The sequence below is a fragment of the Poecilia mexicana genome, unplaced genomic scaffold (genome assembly GCF_051168715.1).
Source record: "Poecilia mexicana isolate PSO_F unplaced genomic scaffold, ASM5116871v1 scaffold_10, whole genome shotgun sequence".
NCBI lineage: Eukaryota > Metazoa > Chordata > Actinopteri > Cyprinodontiformes > Poeciliidae > Poecilia > Poecilia mexicana.
Window position 1 is genome coordinate 30,038,076 of NW_028263379.1, and position 19,684 is coordinate 30,057,759.

The 19,684-nt window shown below is 41.0% G+C and overlaps 1 protein-coding gene across 1 annotated transcript; it reads right to left on the minus strand.

Moving 5' to 3' along the window:
• Nucleotides 1–380: 380 nt before the first annotated feature.
• Nucleotides 381–17,307, minus strand: LOC106932984 (matrix-remodeling-associated protein 5). The gene is made up of 16 exons (XM_088009795.1): nucleotides 17,194–17,307; nucleotides 16,792–16,922; nucleotides 15,025–15,154; nucleotides 13,301–13,539; nucleotides 13,017–13,168; nucleotides 9,394–12,444; nucleotides 9,035–9,264; nucleotides 8,010–8,271; nucleotides 7,715–7,906; nucleotides 7,094–7,612; nucleotides 6,832–7,003; nucleotides 5,518–5,790; nucleotides 5,311–5,437; nucleotides 4,110–4,190; nucleotides 2,735–3,881; nucleotides 381–2,152 (listed from the first exon to the last, which is right to left on the minus strand). The coding sequence occupies exons 1-16, from the start codon at nucleotides 17,278–17,280 to the stop codon at nucleotides 1,599–1,601; spliced, it is 7,347 nt and encodes a 2,448-aa protein (XP_087865921.1). The 5' UTR covers nucleotides 17,281–17,307; the 3' UTR covers nucleotides 381–1,598.
• Nucleotides 17,308–19,684: the final 2,377 nt, after the last annotated feature.

Below are 19,684 nucleotides of genomic sequence, written 5' to 3' on the forward strand. Positions count from 1 at the left end.
GTCTTTACTATCACTGTTACTGGTGTATAAAAGCCCTATTTAAATTAAATAAATGATACTTAACCTGGTAGGTTGGCAAGTAGGGCCTGGTGGCTCGCCAGGCTTATAATACACTGGGGGAAACCCTGGTTTTTAAAAGTGAGTTGTTAAAGTGAACCAAACTAAATGATGTTGAGAAATTTTGGGCTTTCCTCACCCAACTGAACCCGCCAAGACTAATCAGTGTTAAAACACCCCTAGAAGCGGCCTTGTGTCCAATTAATGGACGTAACTTTCTCAACTAATCTTACATCAGAGCATGAGGTGTTGCTTTTTGAGTTTTTCATAGAATATTTCATAAAACCTTGCTAACTTCAGAAAGTGAGTACTGAGGTAATCGATAAAAACATCAACACCTGTTTATTCTGTTAACTCATAAATTATGCAAACATATTTTCATGTTGTCACAATGTGCCTGTAATGCCAGAAATGTGAGAGAATAGACACGATAATTACACTTGTAGAACATTATGCAATGTACATGTTTCAACGTAGAGCAAGATCTGAGAGCATTTTGATCTTCATATGGAAAATACCCCAAAATTTCCCAATATGTGGCACTTATCACCATGCTGTTGTTTGCTAAGGATCCAAGTATAATGAAGCCTTGGTAGTGGGGAGTTAGAGACCACAGCCACCCAAAAATAGCTGAAGTCCACAAATATTTTAGATTTTCTCTAAAAATGCTTATAACTGCCTATTTTAATAGTTCAAATATACCTTAATATGCAATAATACACACAATGGAAACAATCTGAGCCCAACTGCAGAAGCTAACATCCATGGTCTGCCTTATTTCTGCTCGTGGGGGTACAGCCAATTAGCACCAGGAAACATGAATGGTGCACCTGGATTGGCTGCTTTGTAAACGCCGGCCAATAACATGTCAAGTAGCATTGGGCTCAGGCATTCAGCCTCCAAAGCTGCATTTCCTTTAGGATATTTTTGATATATCCAACTCATAAATCTGCAAATGAGCAAATTTTCCACAAATAATTTTGTTACAAACCACAGAAAAAATGTGCAAACAGGTGTGTGTCCAGTTTATATTTGATTGTGACTCATTCAGGATAACATTTTGTGATGAACTGTACTGTTTCATGAAACGCTAAATTCCTTAAAGATTTTAAGACATGGATATAGATACAGTTGAAAACACTGTAAATTATATTTCTGCCATAACAGAGATAGCTATGTCTAGATATAAGCACCAAATTACACCCAGCCATATTAAGCGCCTCCCCCTAGAATATTCAAACACAGAAGATCAACAACAATGCCACATGAAACTTTTGGAATGGTCAAGAAACCAAAGCTTCCTATAGAAAAATATTCTTCATAAAAATATATTTCAGTGTGAATCTGCAGAGTTGAACAAAACTCGAAATGCAAAACAAGTACTGTAGTTACAAAAAAATCTTATCCATAGTATCTCAAGCTTCAAAGCCACAGGTCAAGCTGTTTTACATCTGCCAGCAGAACATCTTGATCATGATTAGTCAGTCCCCAACAAAGAATTTTCACTCAGTCATAGTCTGCTATGAGAGTCATCTGGTCCCTCAAATGACTTGTAGGTATGTTGATTTGAAATCTGTTCCAAGGGCATTTTTAGCATTGCATTTGTAAATTCCAGAGTTTGTCAGCACCGGATTCTGTATGACCAGACTACCCCCGTCTGTCATATGAACCCCTCTCTGCACTGTGTAGTGGTTGTGAGGTAACAGCGTGGTACGCCCAGGTAACGTCCACGAAATATCTGGCTTTGGAATGCCTGTCGCTGCACACCGTAGCATGACTGGGGTTCCTCGAATGACTCTTGTGATGGAGGCCATTGTGCTTGTGATCCGGGGAGGGAAAACCATCACGATAACGGGGTAAGATAGAGTTGAGGATCCAAAAGAGTTTGAGGCTCTACAAATATATGTTCCCTTATCAAAGGGGGCAATCTGCCTCACGTGTAGGGTTCCATTGGTGAGGAAAGATATTCGACCAACGTTCTGTGGTTTGTCCAAAACTACTCCATTGGGTAGGGTCCATGTAATCAGTGCCTGTGGCCAGCTATCAACAGTGCAAGGTAGGTTCAGACTGAGTCCATAAGTGATCTTCATTCCACCTGATTGGATAAAATCATAATAATTAGATTAGAAATTAACAAAGACAACAAACAAAACTCGGTTAAGCCATAGCCCATAGGCTTGGCCTTGGTATAGCAAATTTTGAGCTTAATTTTCTACTGCTGTTGTGACTCCAAATTATATCTAATTTCTGGAGGGAATACAAAGCATACTCTGAAAGAGAGGTCTTCAACTCATGTCCTCAAGAGCAACTCTCCTGCAACTTTTAGAGGCATCCCTGCTACATCAAACCCGAATCAAATGGTTGAATTATCGCCTCAGGAGCTTTTAATTTTATTCAGATTTATTGGAACAGAGATCTGTCTAAAAGTTGCCAAACTTGGAGCTAAAGACCCGTGTTTGAGGTAAGCAGCTCAGTTGATGCGATTAACCAACTGAAATTTCAGATAAGCCAAACACCTTTTGGATGCAATAAATCCGATTTAAGTGCACTACCTTTATTTTAGGGATAAAAAGTTTTTTTTCTCCTGGACATCATAACAAATAAGGACCAGAATAGTGATTACCTATTAAATTAAAATGATAACTACATGTTATGGGTTTGAGAAGCGATAGCCTACCTGTTGTTCCTCTGATCACAGGTTTCCACCCAGCCTCCAGGGAATAACGTTTCTCTGCTTGTCCTGCTATGTTTCTTGCTAGGCACCGGTAAATTCCTTTATCACTTGGCGTTGGCTGATTGATCCACAGAGTCCCATTTCCAAAATGGTGAGTAATACGCTGAAGTCTCAGTCCGGGTGATAACATAGTCCCATTGGGCAGCACCCAAGAAATCTCTGGGATAGGCGTGCCGCGAGCAGGGCACTCCAGAATCAGTTCACCACCATCTTGCTTAATTGGTAAGATCTCAATATTAGGACTGGCAAAGCTGGGTTTCTCAGCCAGCGACGCCACTTCCATCTCAACTGAAAGGGAAGCTTCACCCAGGTGATTTTTAGCAAAACACTTGTACCTGCCTGCATCCGTCTTCCTAACACCCCTCAGCTCTAGGCTTCCGTTCTGGTGGACTTGGAAGCGACCGCCAAGGTAGGGTGGTGTTAGTGAGTGGCCATATGGAGTGAGCCACCAGACCTTGGGTTCAGGTTTTCCCTCCACTCTGCAATCCAGAAGTGCTGTTTGGTATGAAACAGCCAAAAGCTTTGCCGTAGTCTTCCCTCTCACACCGTTGATGTAGGGTTCCTGGAGTTCAGCTTCAACTATCATGTTTTTAATATCATCACCTGCAGAATTTCGTGCCACACAGGCATATTTCCCTTCATCGGCCAGTGTCACTTTCTTCAAAATTAACGTTCCGTCATCTACAACCCTGTATTTGTCTGACAGTGGTGGTATCACATCCGTATGTGGTGAGATCCATGTGATTCTGGGTTTAGGCTCACCTGTTGCCTGACAGCTCAGTTTGACTGACTCTCCCAGTTTCACTTTCACAAGTGATTGTGATTTTAATCCAATTTGTGGAGCATTTGATTCCAGTTTGACACTGAGTTTTCTTTCATCTTTGCCTAGTTTGTTCGTTGCGTGGCAAGTGTAGTCCCCTTCGTCTTTTCTGCCCATCTGCTGAAGAAGTAAAGTTCCATTCCCGTACATCACATAACGTCGATTGCGAAGGCCGCTGTCGTCAGACTGAAGGCCATTGTTAACCAATGTTCCATCTGGAAGACTCCAGGAGACCTCTGGGTTGGGTAGGCCAGTCGCAACACAATCCACCTTGGAACAAAAACAGTGAAGAAGAAGGAAGAATGATTCTGATGGTTTATGTTGTGATATAGTAGAACCACAGCCTTGATGAAAAAAAACAAACAAACAGAAACCCAGAATTTTCTGTTGTTCGGTTTACAATGGAAATTAAAGAAGTAAAATTTAAACTGATACCTGTGACATTAGAATGAGAACAATATTAGTTATTAATATTCTGCTTAATTTTTTAGCAATTACCTGGAAATTCTCTCCGAAAGTCACTCTGGTCTGTGCGGTCCTTACATGTTCAATTCGAGGGGGAGTCATCAGCACTTCTACCTGTTGAGGTAAATACATATTTAATGTTTCAGACAAAAATTGGCATTTTCTAATCACATGTACAGGATTCAGTAGGCATTGACAGTTGCCAAGAAACATTGTTTTCACAATTCCTGGCAAGAACTTTGATATCTTGAAAATATTTGGGTCACAATCTGTACAACATTGTTTTGTGTTGTTGTTAAACATGGACATGTAAAGTGGTTAGCACTGGAAGACTACTAAAATGGTCTTTTGGCTGTATAAAGTGAGTAATACACTAGCTTATTAGCATTTGTAGCATTCACCATGGCAGCGACGCAGTGCAGACATGACTTTCTAGGTTCAAACCCCACATCAGACTGGAGGAGAAAAGGGGATTTAAGTGATTTTGAACATGGCTGTTGTTGGTGTCAGTCAGACCTTGTCGTCTAAGTATTTCAGAAATTATTGATCTACTGTGATTGTTGTTCACAACCATTGCTCTTATTTTGCATTGAATGGTTTGGAAAAAAATTAAGTGAGTGGCAGTAGTATATGTGAAACTGCTTTGTTGATGTCCAAGGTTAGAAAAAATTGGCATAATGGTTCATTTAAACCAAATCATGAAGGACACCATAAATCTTAAAGAAGTCAGCAGAAAACCAAACAAGGTGCAAGAATCAACGGGTTAGACTGCCACTGGTGGTATTAAACTGTAGAAAATATTTTCTTGGCACACTCTTGGCCTCTTAGTACCAGCTGAGCATTATCTAAATGCCACATACAACGTTAGTGTTGTCCATGTTGTCCGCCACAATGTACCCATCTTTGGATCGTTTCTTCCTACCTGGAACTAGAAAGATGTATGTCTGGTGTAATTCCAAAATACACCAGTAAGCTAATTTTGGAATAAATTTTGGAGAATTGCAGCTTGTTTGAAAACATGCTTTGTAAGGGTTGATATAATAAAACTGTCAGAGGCCAAGAAAGACATTACTTTTAACTCTTTGAGGAGATGTACAGTTTAAATTGATCTTCTAAATCAGGATTAAGATTGATAATGAAAAAAAAATAACTGAGACAAATGATAGAAAAAGAGACCCACTCGAAAGATTATGCTGCAAACTGAACTTCAAGCTATTATGTTTTCTGGTCTTACCTGGAAAAGCTCCATGTCTTCCCCATTAGGCCTCTGAAAGATGCACTGATAATTTCCACCATCCAGCTCTGTTAGCTGAAGGATCCTGAGGGTCCCATTACGAAAAACTTTAATTGGTCTCTCTGGGCTACAGGCAGAAAAAGATGGATTACAATATTGCAGTTCAATGTAGCTGTTGTTCACAAAGTCAAAGGATATTTCAGTTGCCTGTATTGATGCTCCAGGATGATCTTAGAGGGCAGCTGCCACAAAGTCCCTCTGGAGGATCCAGTGGACTCTGGACAATGGAGGTAGACAGCAGAACCATACAAAGCTGACACAACATGTTGACGGGATGGAGAACCATGACTCTGGGTTGGCGGGATGGGAAGAGGAGGAGGAGGAGGACGTTGGCCAAATAAAGAGGAGGAATCTTCTTTCACCTCCAGCAAGACTGTTCGCTTGGCAACACCCACTGCGTTGCTGGCCAAACACTCGTACCTGTAAAGGTAGATGGGAATTTGGTTTGTCAAACTCCTTCTGACCTTGAGCTCACTTTGCATTTGGTTATGAAATATGAAAAAGTTTACAGGTTGGAACCTTTATCAGAGAGGTTCCAGTGTACTTGAATGCAACTGTCCTTTATTTCTAGTGCTGACCTAATTCTAAGTTAACCTCGTCAAGTTCTAATACTAGTTAACTCTGAAATGTTCTGCCTTCCCCATTAGGCCTCTGGAGTTGATTACATTAGCCACATTTGAGGAAGTTTCTGAGATGAAAATTGTATTAACAGTAATATCAGTTGGATATTTTGTCTGTAAAGAGAGGAGAGAGGTTTCTATTCAATTCTGATTGGACAACATTCATGTTGTCATTTCATATACATTATTTATGAGACACATATCACCAAAGCATTTCTGACAATTAGGGCTGTGCAATTTCAGGTAAGCATGTAATTCTAATACTGCTGAAAATTGATAATGACATTGATTACAATTAACCCTCCTTTTTGGGATCCTTTTCTTTCTTTACCATTAGATATTATGACATAAAGGGAGGACATGTAGTTTATCCACTGATTAATTGTTTCTGAGCATCCAAGGGAGGTACTTACAGATCTGAGTTCCTAAAATGTTTAGGAAGGCAGTCCAAGATACAAGGTTGTTGTCACTAGCTAACCGCTACATAGCTCTTAGCTTTACTCGTGAACCCTGTAAAAACACTTTGTTGCAGACTGAGGTTGGTTTGAATGGTTGATTAGTGAACGATGAACTATCCTTGATTATTAATCAGGACAATTAGGTTAAAAGTTTAATGTCTGAGAAGAAATATTAACAAATAGGAAAAACTAAGCTACCACTATTCTGGAAGCGTCATTAGCTAAGGTCATAATGTTTTTTGTGTCTACTTTGATATTCACATCATCGCACCAACAGGCAGAACAAAGTTGTTTAAAAAAATCCAAAGTACTGTTAGTGATATGTTTAAATTCAATTAGATATTAATTTTATTAATTAAATTAAGCCAATTTACAGTTCATACCTCCCACCATCAGATGGCATAACATTCTTTACGAACAGTGTCCCATTTGGGAAGACGAATACTCTGCGTCCCAGAAACTGTGATGCTTTAACATGGACGCCTGATGGAAGTATCCATTTCAGAGCAGGCACTGGCTCGCCCTTCGCAGAGCAGTGGGCATACATGCTCCTGTCTGGGTAAATGAACTACTGTAAGTCACAAACAAGACTAGTTCTCAACAGGATTTGAATAGATTGCAGTAGATTTGTTTGTCATCTCTCACCTGGTTGAATGATCACTGTGTCCTGTACTCCTTCACTTATGCTCGGAGGCAAAGCTGCCACGTGGAGTTGATAAGTGACTGTGTCAGCACCAGCTGCATTGCTTGCTATACATTTGTAGTCTCCTTTGCTGGAGAAATTGGCTGAGTGAATTCTGAGCGTCCCGTTCTGAAGCAGAGACATTGGAGAAAGGACAGTGTGAATGGTTCCGGGGTCTCGCACAAACGTCCTGTCTGGGAGAATCCAGGAAATCTGGGCAGGTGGTTTCCCAGAAGCGAAGCAGTCGAATGCCACAGTTTTCCCTAAGTAGATTGAAAGTTCTGGGGTCTTGGGCGGCTGGATCCTGGGAGCCTCCGTCTGGACTGCTAGGGTGATCACCATACGATCCGATCCAAACCTGTTGTGCGCTGTGCAGAGGTACTGTCCTCGATCCTGAAGTTGCACATTTTTAATGAGGAAAGTTCCATTCTTGAAGACTTCAAAACGTGAGCCGTGTTTGGTGTTGGCTGGGATAGTGGCACCTAGTGGCAGAACAGACAACAAAACAAGATAAAAATTAATCAATTTCAACTTGACTTTGCTTTTTGTCTCTTTCTTCCATTATTTTTCTTTCAATATTTTACCTGTAGAGACTTTGGTCCAAGCGATGTTAGGTTCAGGGTTCCCAGATGCTTTGCAGGGCAGGAGCACATCATCCTCGGCCAGCACTGACACACTTGCTGTACTAAGTGTGGTTATACGAGGTTTCATCCCATTAACTCCAAACAACCACGGGAAAGGAGCAGCAGCTGTTGGATTCGGGGGGTTGATTTGTCCTTAAAAGACGTTTGACATAGCAAAACTATAAAGGGTGCAAAATAGATCTAGAAATATATGTCGACTCTTTTTAAGACTTACTTCACTGAACAGGCCACCTACCTACATGCAGAGCAGGAGACGTTGTTGGGTTTCCAGGAGGGGTTGGGGGGAGTTCAAGGAATGATGAATATGATGGTTTAGCAGGCTTTAAGTGCTCATGGGAGTAAAAGTATGAAGCAGTGGCTGCTGGTTGTTTCAGAGTTAAAGGTCTATGCAGGGATGGAGAGTCTTTTTTAGGTGTGACTGGAGGAGGAGGTTTGTAGCCAACCCGGGGTTTTGGTGTGGCTATCCTTCCGAGCTGAGCAATCCGATCAAGCTGGGCCTGAAAAAATCAAAACCAGAGCTGGGCATTCTGAACTACTCTTATGCATACTGATTTTTATTTATCTATGTGTCTATGTTTTGCAAGTTGTACCTAAAAGTTGCCATTTTAAAATATTTTATGCAGTATATTATATTCTGACCTTGAAAATTTCCCAAAGTGTTTTTGCTGGTGAAACGAGTTTGTACTAACGACCACTTAAAACTATTCAAAGGGCTGCAAATACCCCAAAAACCACTTTGGACACTTCTTAGGGCCTTTATCAGTGCGGTCAGTATATTGAAATATTTTACAAACTTCAAATTCACAGGTCAAAATTTGCAAAAGTAATAGCATGCAATAAATCTCTTAATTTATAACAAATTGTAGGAAAGTCTGTTATTTAGTAAAGACGATATTCACTTGTGATGACGGTCCAAGAAAATGAAAGTTATATTTTTTCATGTTTTAAATGAATAAAACAAGAAAATTGTTGATAAATTTAAGTACAGACATCACCAGGTGTACAATAAGAACCCTAAAATTTCACTGTCCCCAATCTAATTCAAAATCTCAAATGTGGCTAATTGTATAGCCACAGAGTTAAAGGTATATGCAGGGACGGATGATTGTAGATCATCCAAAAAGTATGTATAGCATTACCAGGAGCTTAAAAGAAGTTTGTTTTATAACATAAATAAAACACAAATTCTAATTCCTGAATAACAGGGCAAATAGAAATCCTGCTTCATCAAATATTTCAAAAACACAGCCCTCCTTTTACCTGTCTGTATCGGTTTCTGAGCCTCGAAAGAAACAGATGATCTCTTGTTTGGGTCTTGCTGTCAACATGATGATTTTGATGATTATGATGATAGAAATTGGAAAGGTCTATTCCTGAGACAGTGGGTGTGGGTTTTACAGTCTCAGCTGTTATTTCTGGTCGGTTGGTGACAAACGAGCCATGACTCCACGGGTGAAGGAAAGACCAGGATCGATGAGTGGGTGTCAGCCCTATAAACAGACCATGTATTGTAACTTTGTGTGACTCCTCTCATAACTCTACAACTCATAAATCTACAACAAAGGTTGTTTGAGTAAACAAAATATACACAAGTTTCTGTATATCTTAGCTGTATTTACCTTGTCTTGGGTGAGGAAATGGCCTTTGACCAGACCAGGAAGGATACATGGGGTAGTATTGATGATGATGATGATGGTGTGTGGACCAACGGGAGGTTGGAGGAACTTTAGGGGGCCGGGAATGCATGCTGGGATTTACTTGACCATGTCTTACTGCATTCCTGTCCTGATCTGTGTGTGTAGTCCTGGAACTACTGGTTTGTCCTTTTTCATGGCTGTTCTGATGCAGCCAAGGATGAAGTGGTTCCATGACTTGTGGGTGGTGGTTTTCAGTCTTTTTAGTTGGTTTTGCTGTCTTTGGTTGTGCAGGCAGGTTTTGATCAGGTGAAGGTCTTGTGGTAACTCTTTGTCTGTTATGGGATGTTAACGGAAATTCATCTTGTGAATTGTAGCTCTGAGCAACAATCTCCGCTTTTGATTTTTCCTTGTGTCTCTCACCTCCCTTTGTAAATTTTTCTTGCTCCTCGGATGCGTTCATATTCTCACTCTCATTTACTCTTGCAAGGATTTTATCATTACTTTCATTGTTGCTGTCAGTTCCTTCTGTTTGTCCTTTGAGCCATTCTCTCTCCACTGGGCTTTTCTCAAGGTCTACTCCATCTTCAGTTCTCGTTAAAATTTGAGTCTCCAACTTTGGAGTGGGAATGGTCTTTTTATTAGGTAATTCTTGTCGATTCAGATGAGGATTTTTTTCTCTGTCCGGTGGAGAGGGGGTAATGCTATCATGGAGATGGGTGGCAGGAGAGATTTCACTGATTGCATCGTCTGTAGCTTCCAAACTTTCACCACTCTTGTAGTCATAATCTTCATAGTATTTCTCACTGTTGTCTTCTACCTCATACTCAGCAGGGAGGGGTTCACTGTACTCCAGTGTAGTTGGAGCAGGGGTAGTTGTTGTTGTAGTAGTAGTGGTTGTAGTTGTAGTAGTGGTGGGTGTAGTTGTTGTTGGTGTGGTAATTGTTTTGTGAGGAACAGTTCCTTGGGGGTTGTTAGATGTTTGGTAGAAGGGGTTTTTGTGTGGTTTGAGTTTTCTCATTGGGGGCTTTCTACGTCTTTGAAAGGGTCTTCTCCTGTTAGACCAATCAGGAACAAAGTTTCTTCTTCCCTCGTCAATTTGTTTGGTTTCTGGTTGTTTGACAAGGAGATTAGGTGGAGTTGTGAAACTTTGTACTGTTTTTGGGGTGTGATGAACATGCTGTAAGGATGGTATTGTACTTCCAAGGATAACAGGGCCTACAACTAACAGCTGATTTTGCTGTATTTTGGGTACTTTGTAGACATCCTCCATTTTTCCATTTCTTGAATGGGATTCAGGCTTGACCTTTCCTTGAAAGGGAAACTTTTTTTGCATTGTATAATGAGGGGTTGTAAAGTACAATAAATTCTCTGCAGTTGTGCTCACACTAGAAGTTGAGGTTTTGACAGTGCCAGCTTGGATTGTTACTGTACTGGGCTCTTCTAGTGACTGCTCAGTAGGCAGAGGAACACTCGGTTTAGCTTTAGCTTTGGCCAGTATCTCCGCCCAGCGATTTGGATCCAATTCCTTAACAGATTTATTGGGCTTTCTCTTTAAATTTTTCATACGTGTTCTCTTAAACAAGCCATTGTTTGGTCGTCCTACCTTCTTTGGAAGCTGAGTAGCAAAAGGCCGTATAGTCTCTTGAAAGCCACCCCCTGAGCCCTCCCCTTCATCTGTTTCTAGTGGCAAAATAAGTGGTTCTCTGTCAGTCTGTACTTTGGTCTTTTCTACATCCTTTTCTCCCGTTACTTCCACCATGTGAGAAAGCATGTCAACTCCGTACAGATTAGAGGCTAAGCAGCTATATTCCCCTGCATCCTCCTGTGTCATCTTCCTAACCACCAAAGTGCCGTTCTCCAACACTTCTGCTCTTCTCGTCTTTTGCGTTGGCAGGAGAACTTGGTTTTTGGGCAGGTACCACAAGGTTTGACTTGGCTGAGCTGAGGTCACCTCACAAGGAAGAGACAGAGAGTTCCCCATCTCAAGCATAATTTTCTGCCCATTTAAAGCTGTTGGACTAAGTGACCGCTCTTTGACTGTAAGCCTAAGTGGCATCAAGTCCACAGCGGTTTTGCTTCGGACGATGCAGTGGTAGAGACCTGAGTCAGAGACAGAGGCATTGGAAATTACAAGCTGGCCTCTTTCAGATATTTCTACCTTATCTGTCGCTTCCTCTACTGTGGATAAATCAGGAAGCATCCATTCTACTTTTACTTCTGGGTCAGAGGTAACAGCACTGCACTCTAAATGGACCTGTGTACCCTCTGGAGCAGTTTGAACCCTTCCAGTTGTTCCTCTACGGATTAATGCCCAGGAGGAAGTAACATCATTGTCATCCTCTTGCCTCTCATGGCTGTTGATGGTTTTTGTGATTAAAGTGGTGAAATCCATGACAAGTTTCCTTGTTGTTGTCTGTTGCCTGTTTAGCTTTACTGTGACTCTAGGCTGAAGCAGCCATGCTGGTTCCGCTTCTAAATATCCTTTTAATTCTGTGAAATAGGGTGAGTTCTCATTGACAGCCTGGGAATACTGATACGTAACTTTGCTAGTATTAACCCTCTGTTGACCTCTCTCTAAAATTGCTGGGGTTTCATAGTAGTAAGCGACCAGTTGCCAAAGATTTTGCAGTGTTTCTCGATCGATCTCGCACTCCAGGATGGTCACCAGTGACACGTTCAAAGATATCTCCATGGGTGACTGAGGATTTGAAGCCCATGCAATGGGTGAGCCATCGCCCGGCTGGCGCACGTCACATGACACAAAAGCCCGGTTTCCATGGCTGTCTGAGAGAACGATGGTCAGTTCGCCCAAAGGTTTTTCTAAGTCCCGAGTGTATGGGAGGTCAGGCTCAGCTTCAGACTCCGCCCAAAGAGGATTGTCCCATTGTTTGAGGGGGGATCGAAGAACTGGGCGTTCACAGACAAGCTTGCCTACAGAAAGCTCCAGGAGCTGCGTCTGGTTCAGGAGTTGAGGATAAGAGCACTGAGGGCACGTCTCAGCAGAGCCGCGCTCCTTCTTACATTTCACTACTCCTGGAAAAGAGTGAAGAAAAAGAAAAGGTTGGAAGTCGCAAAACAGTGAAAACAGACAAGAAGAGGAAAAACATTTTCTGATATAAGCATGAAAATATATTGTCAACTGTTGCCGCTTATCCAAACAGAAAGCATATGGGCCTGATTAAATATGTTTAAAAATGTAACAAACGAATGACAAAGCTGTAATTATTTTACCCAAGAGGCAATGAAAGGGGGAGAGAAAGCAAATTAGCTTGGAATAAACAGCCACTAGTCTGATGAACCGGACCAAAGCAATATTTTCTTTTGGGTTCTGGTTCCATGCAAAAACAATGATCTCAGTCTCAGTAGTACTTTGTTATGATTTTTGTATATATTCATAACACAAGATCTGGTCTGATCCTTGAAAAAAAACTTCCATGAAGCACTCTGTAAGGATTTTTATCTGTTTTCATTTTCATGGTTTCTTTATTGAAACCATGGGTATCTTGCTATCTGGTTATCTAGCTATATTTTGTTATCTTCCCCATTTTGTGGGCTGGAGTTCCTCTCCAGCCCACAAAGAAGAAGATAAATGTTTATTGATTTACCTTCGTGAGTAGTGCTCCATTCCACAAACCAGTGAAGCTGGCAGTCACAGTTCCAGGGATTACCGTGGATCGTGAGGAGCTCCAGCCTGGGAGCCGTTTTTAATGCCGCAGGAGGAAGCTCCTCCAACAGGTTATCTGCTAGGTGCAAGTGTCTAAGAAAAAAACATGGTTTTTTGTCATTAATTGTGTACTGCATACATATTATACATTCCTAAGTAAAATTCTTGGCCTAAAATTTAAGAAATGTATAACTGGAGAAAAGCTCCAGCAGTTGAGTTTCTTACTTGAGTCCAGAGGTCCAAAAGCTTCCTAGTACCGAGACTGTTATGAAGGTGTGAGGATGGATTTGGTTCAGCTGGTTCCCTTCCAGTTGTAGGAGTTTCAGAGAGGTAAGACCAGAAAAGGAGTAGGGCTCTATAAAATTGATAAGGTTGTGATCCAGGTGGAGCCGGACCAGAGTGACCAGGCCCTCGAAGAGACCAGAACTCACTGATGTGAGCTTGTTGTAGCTCAGCTTCAGGATCTGTTTGAAATAAAATAAGAAAGTTCACTTGCTATTAGCTATTTTTACACAATGAGACTTCAATAGCAACTGCAGCTTATAGACTCTGTTCCTGAGAATGAACCAAACAGATGTTGTTCTGTCTCGGTCTGGTCAAGTAATATTAAGTCACATAAGGTCCAGTGTCCTGTTTTTGTTTCCCAGTGTATTTAACAATTGGCCCAATGTAATGCGTTTGTTGTTTCTCATCTATTTCGTTGGCATTGACTTTTGTTTTGATTAAGATCAAATTCAGCCTGTAACTGCAGCCATATGGACCTGGCAACAGGGAAGCAATCACAGTGCAGCTAATTACTGTCCAAAGTAGGGATCATGTAGGAAAGAATTACCGTGATTTCGTTTGTTCGGTAAACTGCATGCACTAGCTTTGGCCGGCCTCATTACCGCAATTTTTCTTTGTGATGTTCCAGCCCTGAAGAAAATTACAGTAACATTTAAAGAAGATTCATCTGAGGAGTAGTATGTCACAGCAAACCTGGGTGTGGGTTTTCATGTCCACTTATAACTTAATCTAGGCTGTTTTTTGTTGTTGTTTTTACTTTTTGACCCGGAAAAATGATCTTCAGACAAATGTGAAGACAACATATACAGAAAGTTCTGTAAGATATACATTAGGTTTGATCAAATGTTTCCTTTGGTTACATTGGTAACTGTGATCTGCTAAAACTGATGAAAAACAAAATAAAACCAAAGAATTAGTAACAATATTGGTCCAGTTAATACTTCCTGATAGTTGTCTAATGTCAAATTATGTCGTTTCAAATTTTTTAAAACTTTGTAATATACAGAAAAATATTACATCTAGACTCTGTAACATCAGAACAGTTAAAGACAGACTTACAGTAAACCAGCACCCACCAGTTTTACCACCTCTTCAACAAATCTGTTCCCAACAGACATTCATTAATAAAAATTAAAAAAAAATCAGTTTCATCATGGTCTTGGAGTGAGACTGGACTGGAATCCACTACTAAAATACAATGAATGCAAAATGGAAATACTACCAAAGCCAAACTCTACCACATGTTCACATTGAAGCTGTCAGTAACAAGTCAGCTCCCTTCATCTGAATACAGATATCTTAGTGACTCAGAGAGTAAAGACAATACTACCACCAACACACTCATTTGTGTCGCCATCTTGCTACTATAACTTTTTTTTCCTTCTAAGCATGCTACAGCTGCCATAAGCACCCAACACTGCCACCTAGAGTCTAGAACAATATGAGAATGAGCCGCACAAAGTAGCTATAAATGCTGTAAAAGTTGTCGGCTTGATTCTGTGCGTCTGTAGATGCGCCAAGCATAAACCTTTCTCAACCTCCTGTCCATCACGGCAATCTTTAGCTCCCACTACAGATTCCCTCTCAAGAACCTTTCCAAAACGTTAATGTTGCTTCCAGTCAGAAGAACATGCCAATGCATGCGCTAACAATAAAAAAAGTACCTGCAGTGACCGCAGGGTGTAGAAAGCCCCAGGCTGGACCCTGCTAATGTCGTTTCCATGCAACATGAGCATTTCCAGTTGCCGCAATGACCTGAACTGTGACCCCTCCACCTCTGTCAGGCTGTTGTAACTGTAAGAGAAAGAAAATAAACATAGTCTGCAATGAAAAGAGAACCTTCAGGATCAGTCGGGTGGTCTGCTATTGAAGGTGGGGATCGAGAGGTATGTTACTAGCTGTTTGCTAGCCACGGTTTGTCTGGGGAATGAGCTCATTGAAGAGAAAGTTAAGAAAAACACTGGAGGGAATGACAGAGTGGAGGATGGAGGAGTAGCAGAGAGAATTTGGCCAACCTTTGACCTACAGTGCTTTTCTCCACCTCTAAACCAAGCAGCTTTAAGGTTTAGCATTTAGTTTCTCAGATAGGTTTCTTATTTTGGTATGAACCAGAATTATCCTGTTTAGAACAGATTACACTTTCAGACTAAATTCAGAAGATTCAGGAACAAAATGTGATTTACAGCAGCAAATCAAAGTGTCAGCTGGATCTGGATGGATTTATGTCACGGCTGTCAGAGTTATCGACCAGGAAGCTGCAGATACCCCTACACATCCAAACACACATGGAACTTTCCAGAATTTGCTTTCTCCCCCCTGTACTGCCCACCATTCATTAAAACCAGCCAGCTGGCGATATATCATGCGGATCTCACTTTCATCCCCAGTGTCTTACACTACCATGAATGCACACATTTTAGTGTAGGTTTCCCCGTCGGGGGCTCAGCTTCAAACCCTGGCAGGTTTAGTGCTCTTTTGTTAACAAAAGCAGATGCACTCCTTCACTCTGCAGGACTTTCAGATACTTGCAGAAGGAATATGAGGAAGGATTCAAGTTGTGCACTCAACTACTCAACTACAGCTGGTTGTTTCCAAGTCGCTTTGGAGTGGCTATCTATATATGCGGTGTTTTGGGGAAATTATAGTTGGCCATTTTACAGAAGAGCTTTGGATTCAACAGGTTAGAATGACAATCTCGACTTCTGAGAAACTGTGGCAGCAGCTGCATGTTGCCCATGGAGGCCGGTGCCTACAAATACATACTTTGCTGCTTTATACAAACTGGCGTGAAACTTTATTTCAGTTTTACGAAGTACTCTCATTTCAAACCAGCTGGAAAAAAACAGTTCCTCCAATTGCAAAAACATTTTATCAGAAAACTTGTGGTAAAACATTTTTAGAGGAGGCCTCAATTACTAGAACATTTATTTTAGGTTCCTAACCCCCAACAAATACCTGGGTCCGCTGTATCTTGTGTTGGTCCATCACATTAAATTACCCCCCAAATTACTCTGTTTATGGTTTCAATGCAACAAAATGCAGAAAAGTTTTCTGAATTAATACTTTTGCGAGCCACTCTCTGTCAAGTCCTAATGCGTCGATCTGAAATCAGATTTTACCTCACTGTGTACACTAACAAGGCTCCAGCTGATTTCCTCCCCAATTAATGTCTTGGTGCTTAGCTGTTGCTGGTTAAGTGAATCCTTCCTCAGATTCCACTTTGGACAACAAAGAACTTGTCTCCAGTGTTTCAAGACAGAGACAAAATGTCTCAAAAGTAGAACTGTTTCCATAAGTGCTTGATCGTTTGTTGTCTAATGACAACATTTCACTTCCACTCTGTTCCTTGTAGCACCCTGATGAGTGGGAGAGTTTCCATCCCCCTTAGTGACTACCTGCCTTCTGTTTTGAATGATGTGGCTGAGTCTTACCCCAGGTTGAGCCTCTCTGTGGTTTTAGGGAAGGCCTTGGGAATGGTGGCGAGGTGTCTGAAGGTGCAGTGGACCTCCTTAGTGCCTGGGCAGCTGCAGCTCCGCGGGCAGGATGGAACACCGTGGACCAGCTACCGGACACGTGAAGGACAATGAAGGTTAAAAAAAGAGGAGAAAATTAAGACAGGACTTTTTTTTTTTTTAGAAAGAAATTATTCAAACTATCCACCTTAGACTTAATATTTCAGTAGAAAATGTTAAGCTTTCCCATAATTGACAGGAAAGTCGAACCACCTGCATTGCTCTTCATAAGAAAGCTAGTGGTTATTCACCTCTCCTGACATTGTAACTTTAACTGCTCCCATCCACAATAAATCAACAGCGTCTGCAATAATGATTTACCGAATGCAGTAGGAGTGATGAGAAGAACAGGGGGATCCACGCTGCAGCCAGCCTGCAGAGTGATTTGGTGCGGAAAAAAAGCCCCATGACTGGAGGTCTGTCAGAGTCCTCCCAATGTCAACATACCTGCAGAGAGTGGTGATTACACAGATTAATGTCGACAAAAATGCGTTCATGCATTTAATCCAGGAGCAACAAATATAAACCGGTAGCCATCGGGAGTAATTGATACTTTGAGAAACGTCAATAGTAAAAATGTTAATGCTTATTAATCCTAAGAAGAATCTTCATCAGAAAGTGCCTCTAAATGTAAGGGCCTGAGGACTGAGCCTTGGGGAACACCGGTTGTAATAGTGAGGAAAGCAGAGGGGAAATAATACATTCAATATTTCAGCTCATTCAACATCTTTTCAGTCTGTTATCCTTCGATAGAGCTGGTGTTCCCCACGGCTTAGTTCTTGGGGCTCTACATTTTATTATCTACCTACGTTGGGTCACATCTTTTGTAAATCTGTTTCTGGATGACACCCAGCTCCACCTGTCCACCAAACCTGACGCCACAACTCTACCTTCTCCGATTGGCTCCATGAACGCTGGTTTTCGAATCATTTTCTTCAGCTTATTAGAGAAAAAAACAGATCTCATTCTTGTTGGCACAAAAACATCCTTTCCAAATCCGATGGTTTTTCTCCTTCCATTTAGCTCCATGCTTTCACCTTCCCCTAAATTCTGGGCGTCGTCGTCGACAGGACCCTTTCCTTCCACTCCCACATCCACAATGTGATTCTGTACATCCATCCCCACCTCCATAATATAAATCATCTCTATCACTCTCTCACCGGCCTGTATGCAAAACATGTGCTCAAAAACTAACTGAATATCAGACACAATATAACATGGTTGCGGCAGAATCATACTGCGGGACGCTTTTCTTAAGCAGAGATGGGAAAGTTGGTTGGAGGAGAAAGGAGCCAAATGTAGGACAAGAAAACCCGTGAAAGGCTGCATGAGACTTGAGATCCTTAAGATACAAACAAAGCTACAGTAGATGTTTTTTTATTGTTAGAATGGCCCAGTTAAAGTCCAAAACTAAATCCAATTGGAAACCTGTGGTAAGGCTTGAAAACAGATGTTCACATAATGCACTCCTTCCAATCTGAATTAGCAAAACCCTCAGATGTGCAAAGCTATTTGCACAACAGACTAGAAGAAAAATACAAAAACACTCACAACACATACAAAAAATCTTAAAAACTAAACATCCGTTTGCTTTTAAAATTTGCCCAAGTGTAAAATCCCACTAAAATGACGTGTCATGACGTGACCGAACGTCAAAAATGACCATCTTTGAGTCCCTTTGCGAGGCGCTGCTGTACGTCTCTACCTGAATAAATTGCCCGTATAGTATTTTGTTCCATATTCATATTCAGTCTTTGATCTTCTGACAGAGGTTTCGGGATGAGGATGAACACATTCCTCATCTTAGATTCAGTTGTCGTTTTTAGCTTTGATTCCTCCCGATGAAAGAAAGAAATTATTCTAATGTGATGCAAACCTCCACGCATTCATAAACGTTTCCCTTTGCTGGAGATTAGATTTGGAAATGAAAGAGATGGGGGAAGAGACACAGGACATTAGTGAGTCTGAGGAAAAATATGAGAGTTGTGAGAAAAATCCCCAAGTTTGGGATTACATTATCAAACTCTTTTCCCTCCAGGCTGACAGAGCTGCTCAGAAAGCGTTGAATACGTGTCTAAATCCTGAATGTCACTGGGTGTGTGTTTTCTCATGGAGGGAGAACAATGAACTAATCTTCTGTTTGTCCAACATAATCATATTGAAGAGCAGCAATACATCTTTTTCTGTCGGCACACAATCAACCCATCAATTGTCTCTACTCTGGATTAAAGGCTCAACTTTTAATCTTGACCAGTTCAGAGTCTCTTCAGGTGGGGGTGACACAAGGGAAAAAAATTAACAAGGAAAAGTAACTGCAGACATTTAGCCAACTTTTCCAAACCTATAAGCTTTTCATTCATCCAGCCACTAGGGGGTGCTGTTATTAAAGTGCTGGCTGTGCATAGCTGGAATGGAACTGTCTGCCTTTTACATCCAAAAACTCAATGAAGACTTGATATGGAGTTACCAGATTCACTGGTGAATTTGTTTGGATCCTGTTGTTAATTTTACTGCTAGGATCTGTTTCTAGGTTCCGCTTTGTCTATTATATTAGTTCTCCATCATGGAGTTTGGACATGTTTGATAAGTTTGTGGATAAAATTATTACAGTTAACAGTAACTGAAATAGGACTACTGGTTATTTATGTCTGTTGTAAAGGCCTTTCTTTAAAAAAACAAGCGTTATGTGTTTTTCAGGCACATTGTGCTATTTTATATCGCAATCAAGTAACTATGTCACCTTCAGTTGTTATAAAAATGCTACATGTATATATGTGTCAAATATAACTTAGTGAAACAACTTCCTAGATTA

Excerpts from the sequence above, each read along its gene's own strand:
- LOC106932984 (XM_088009795.1), bottom strand. The coding sequence starts at position 17,280 with ATGGGGCTTTTTTTCCGCACCAAATCACTCTGCAGGCTGGCTGCAGCG. Across the intron at positions 13,540-15,024 it reads ACACCCTGCGGTCACTGCAG|ATCCTGAAGCTGAGCTACAA; the intron begins GTACTTTTTTTA and ends TATTTCAAACAG. Across the intron at positions 7,004-7,093 it reads CACAGTGATCATTCAACCAG|ACAGGAGCATGTATGCCCAC; the intron begins GTGAGAGATGAC and ends TCATTTACCCAG.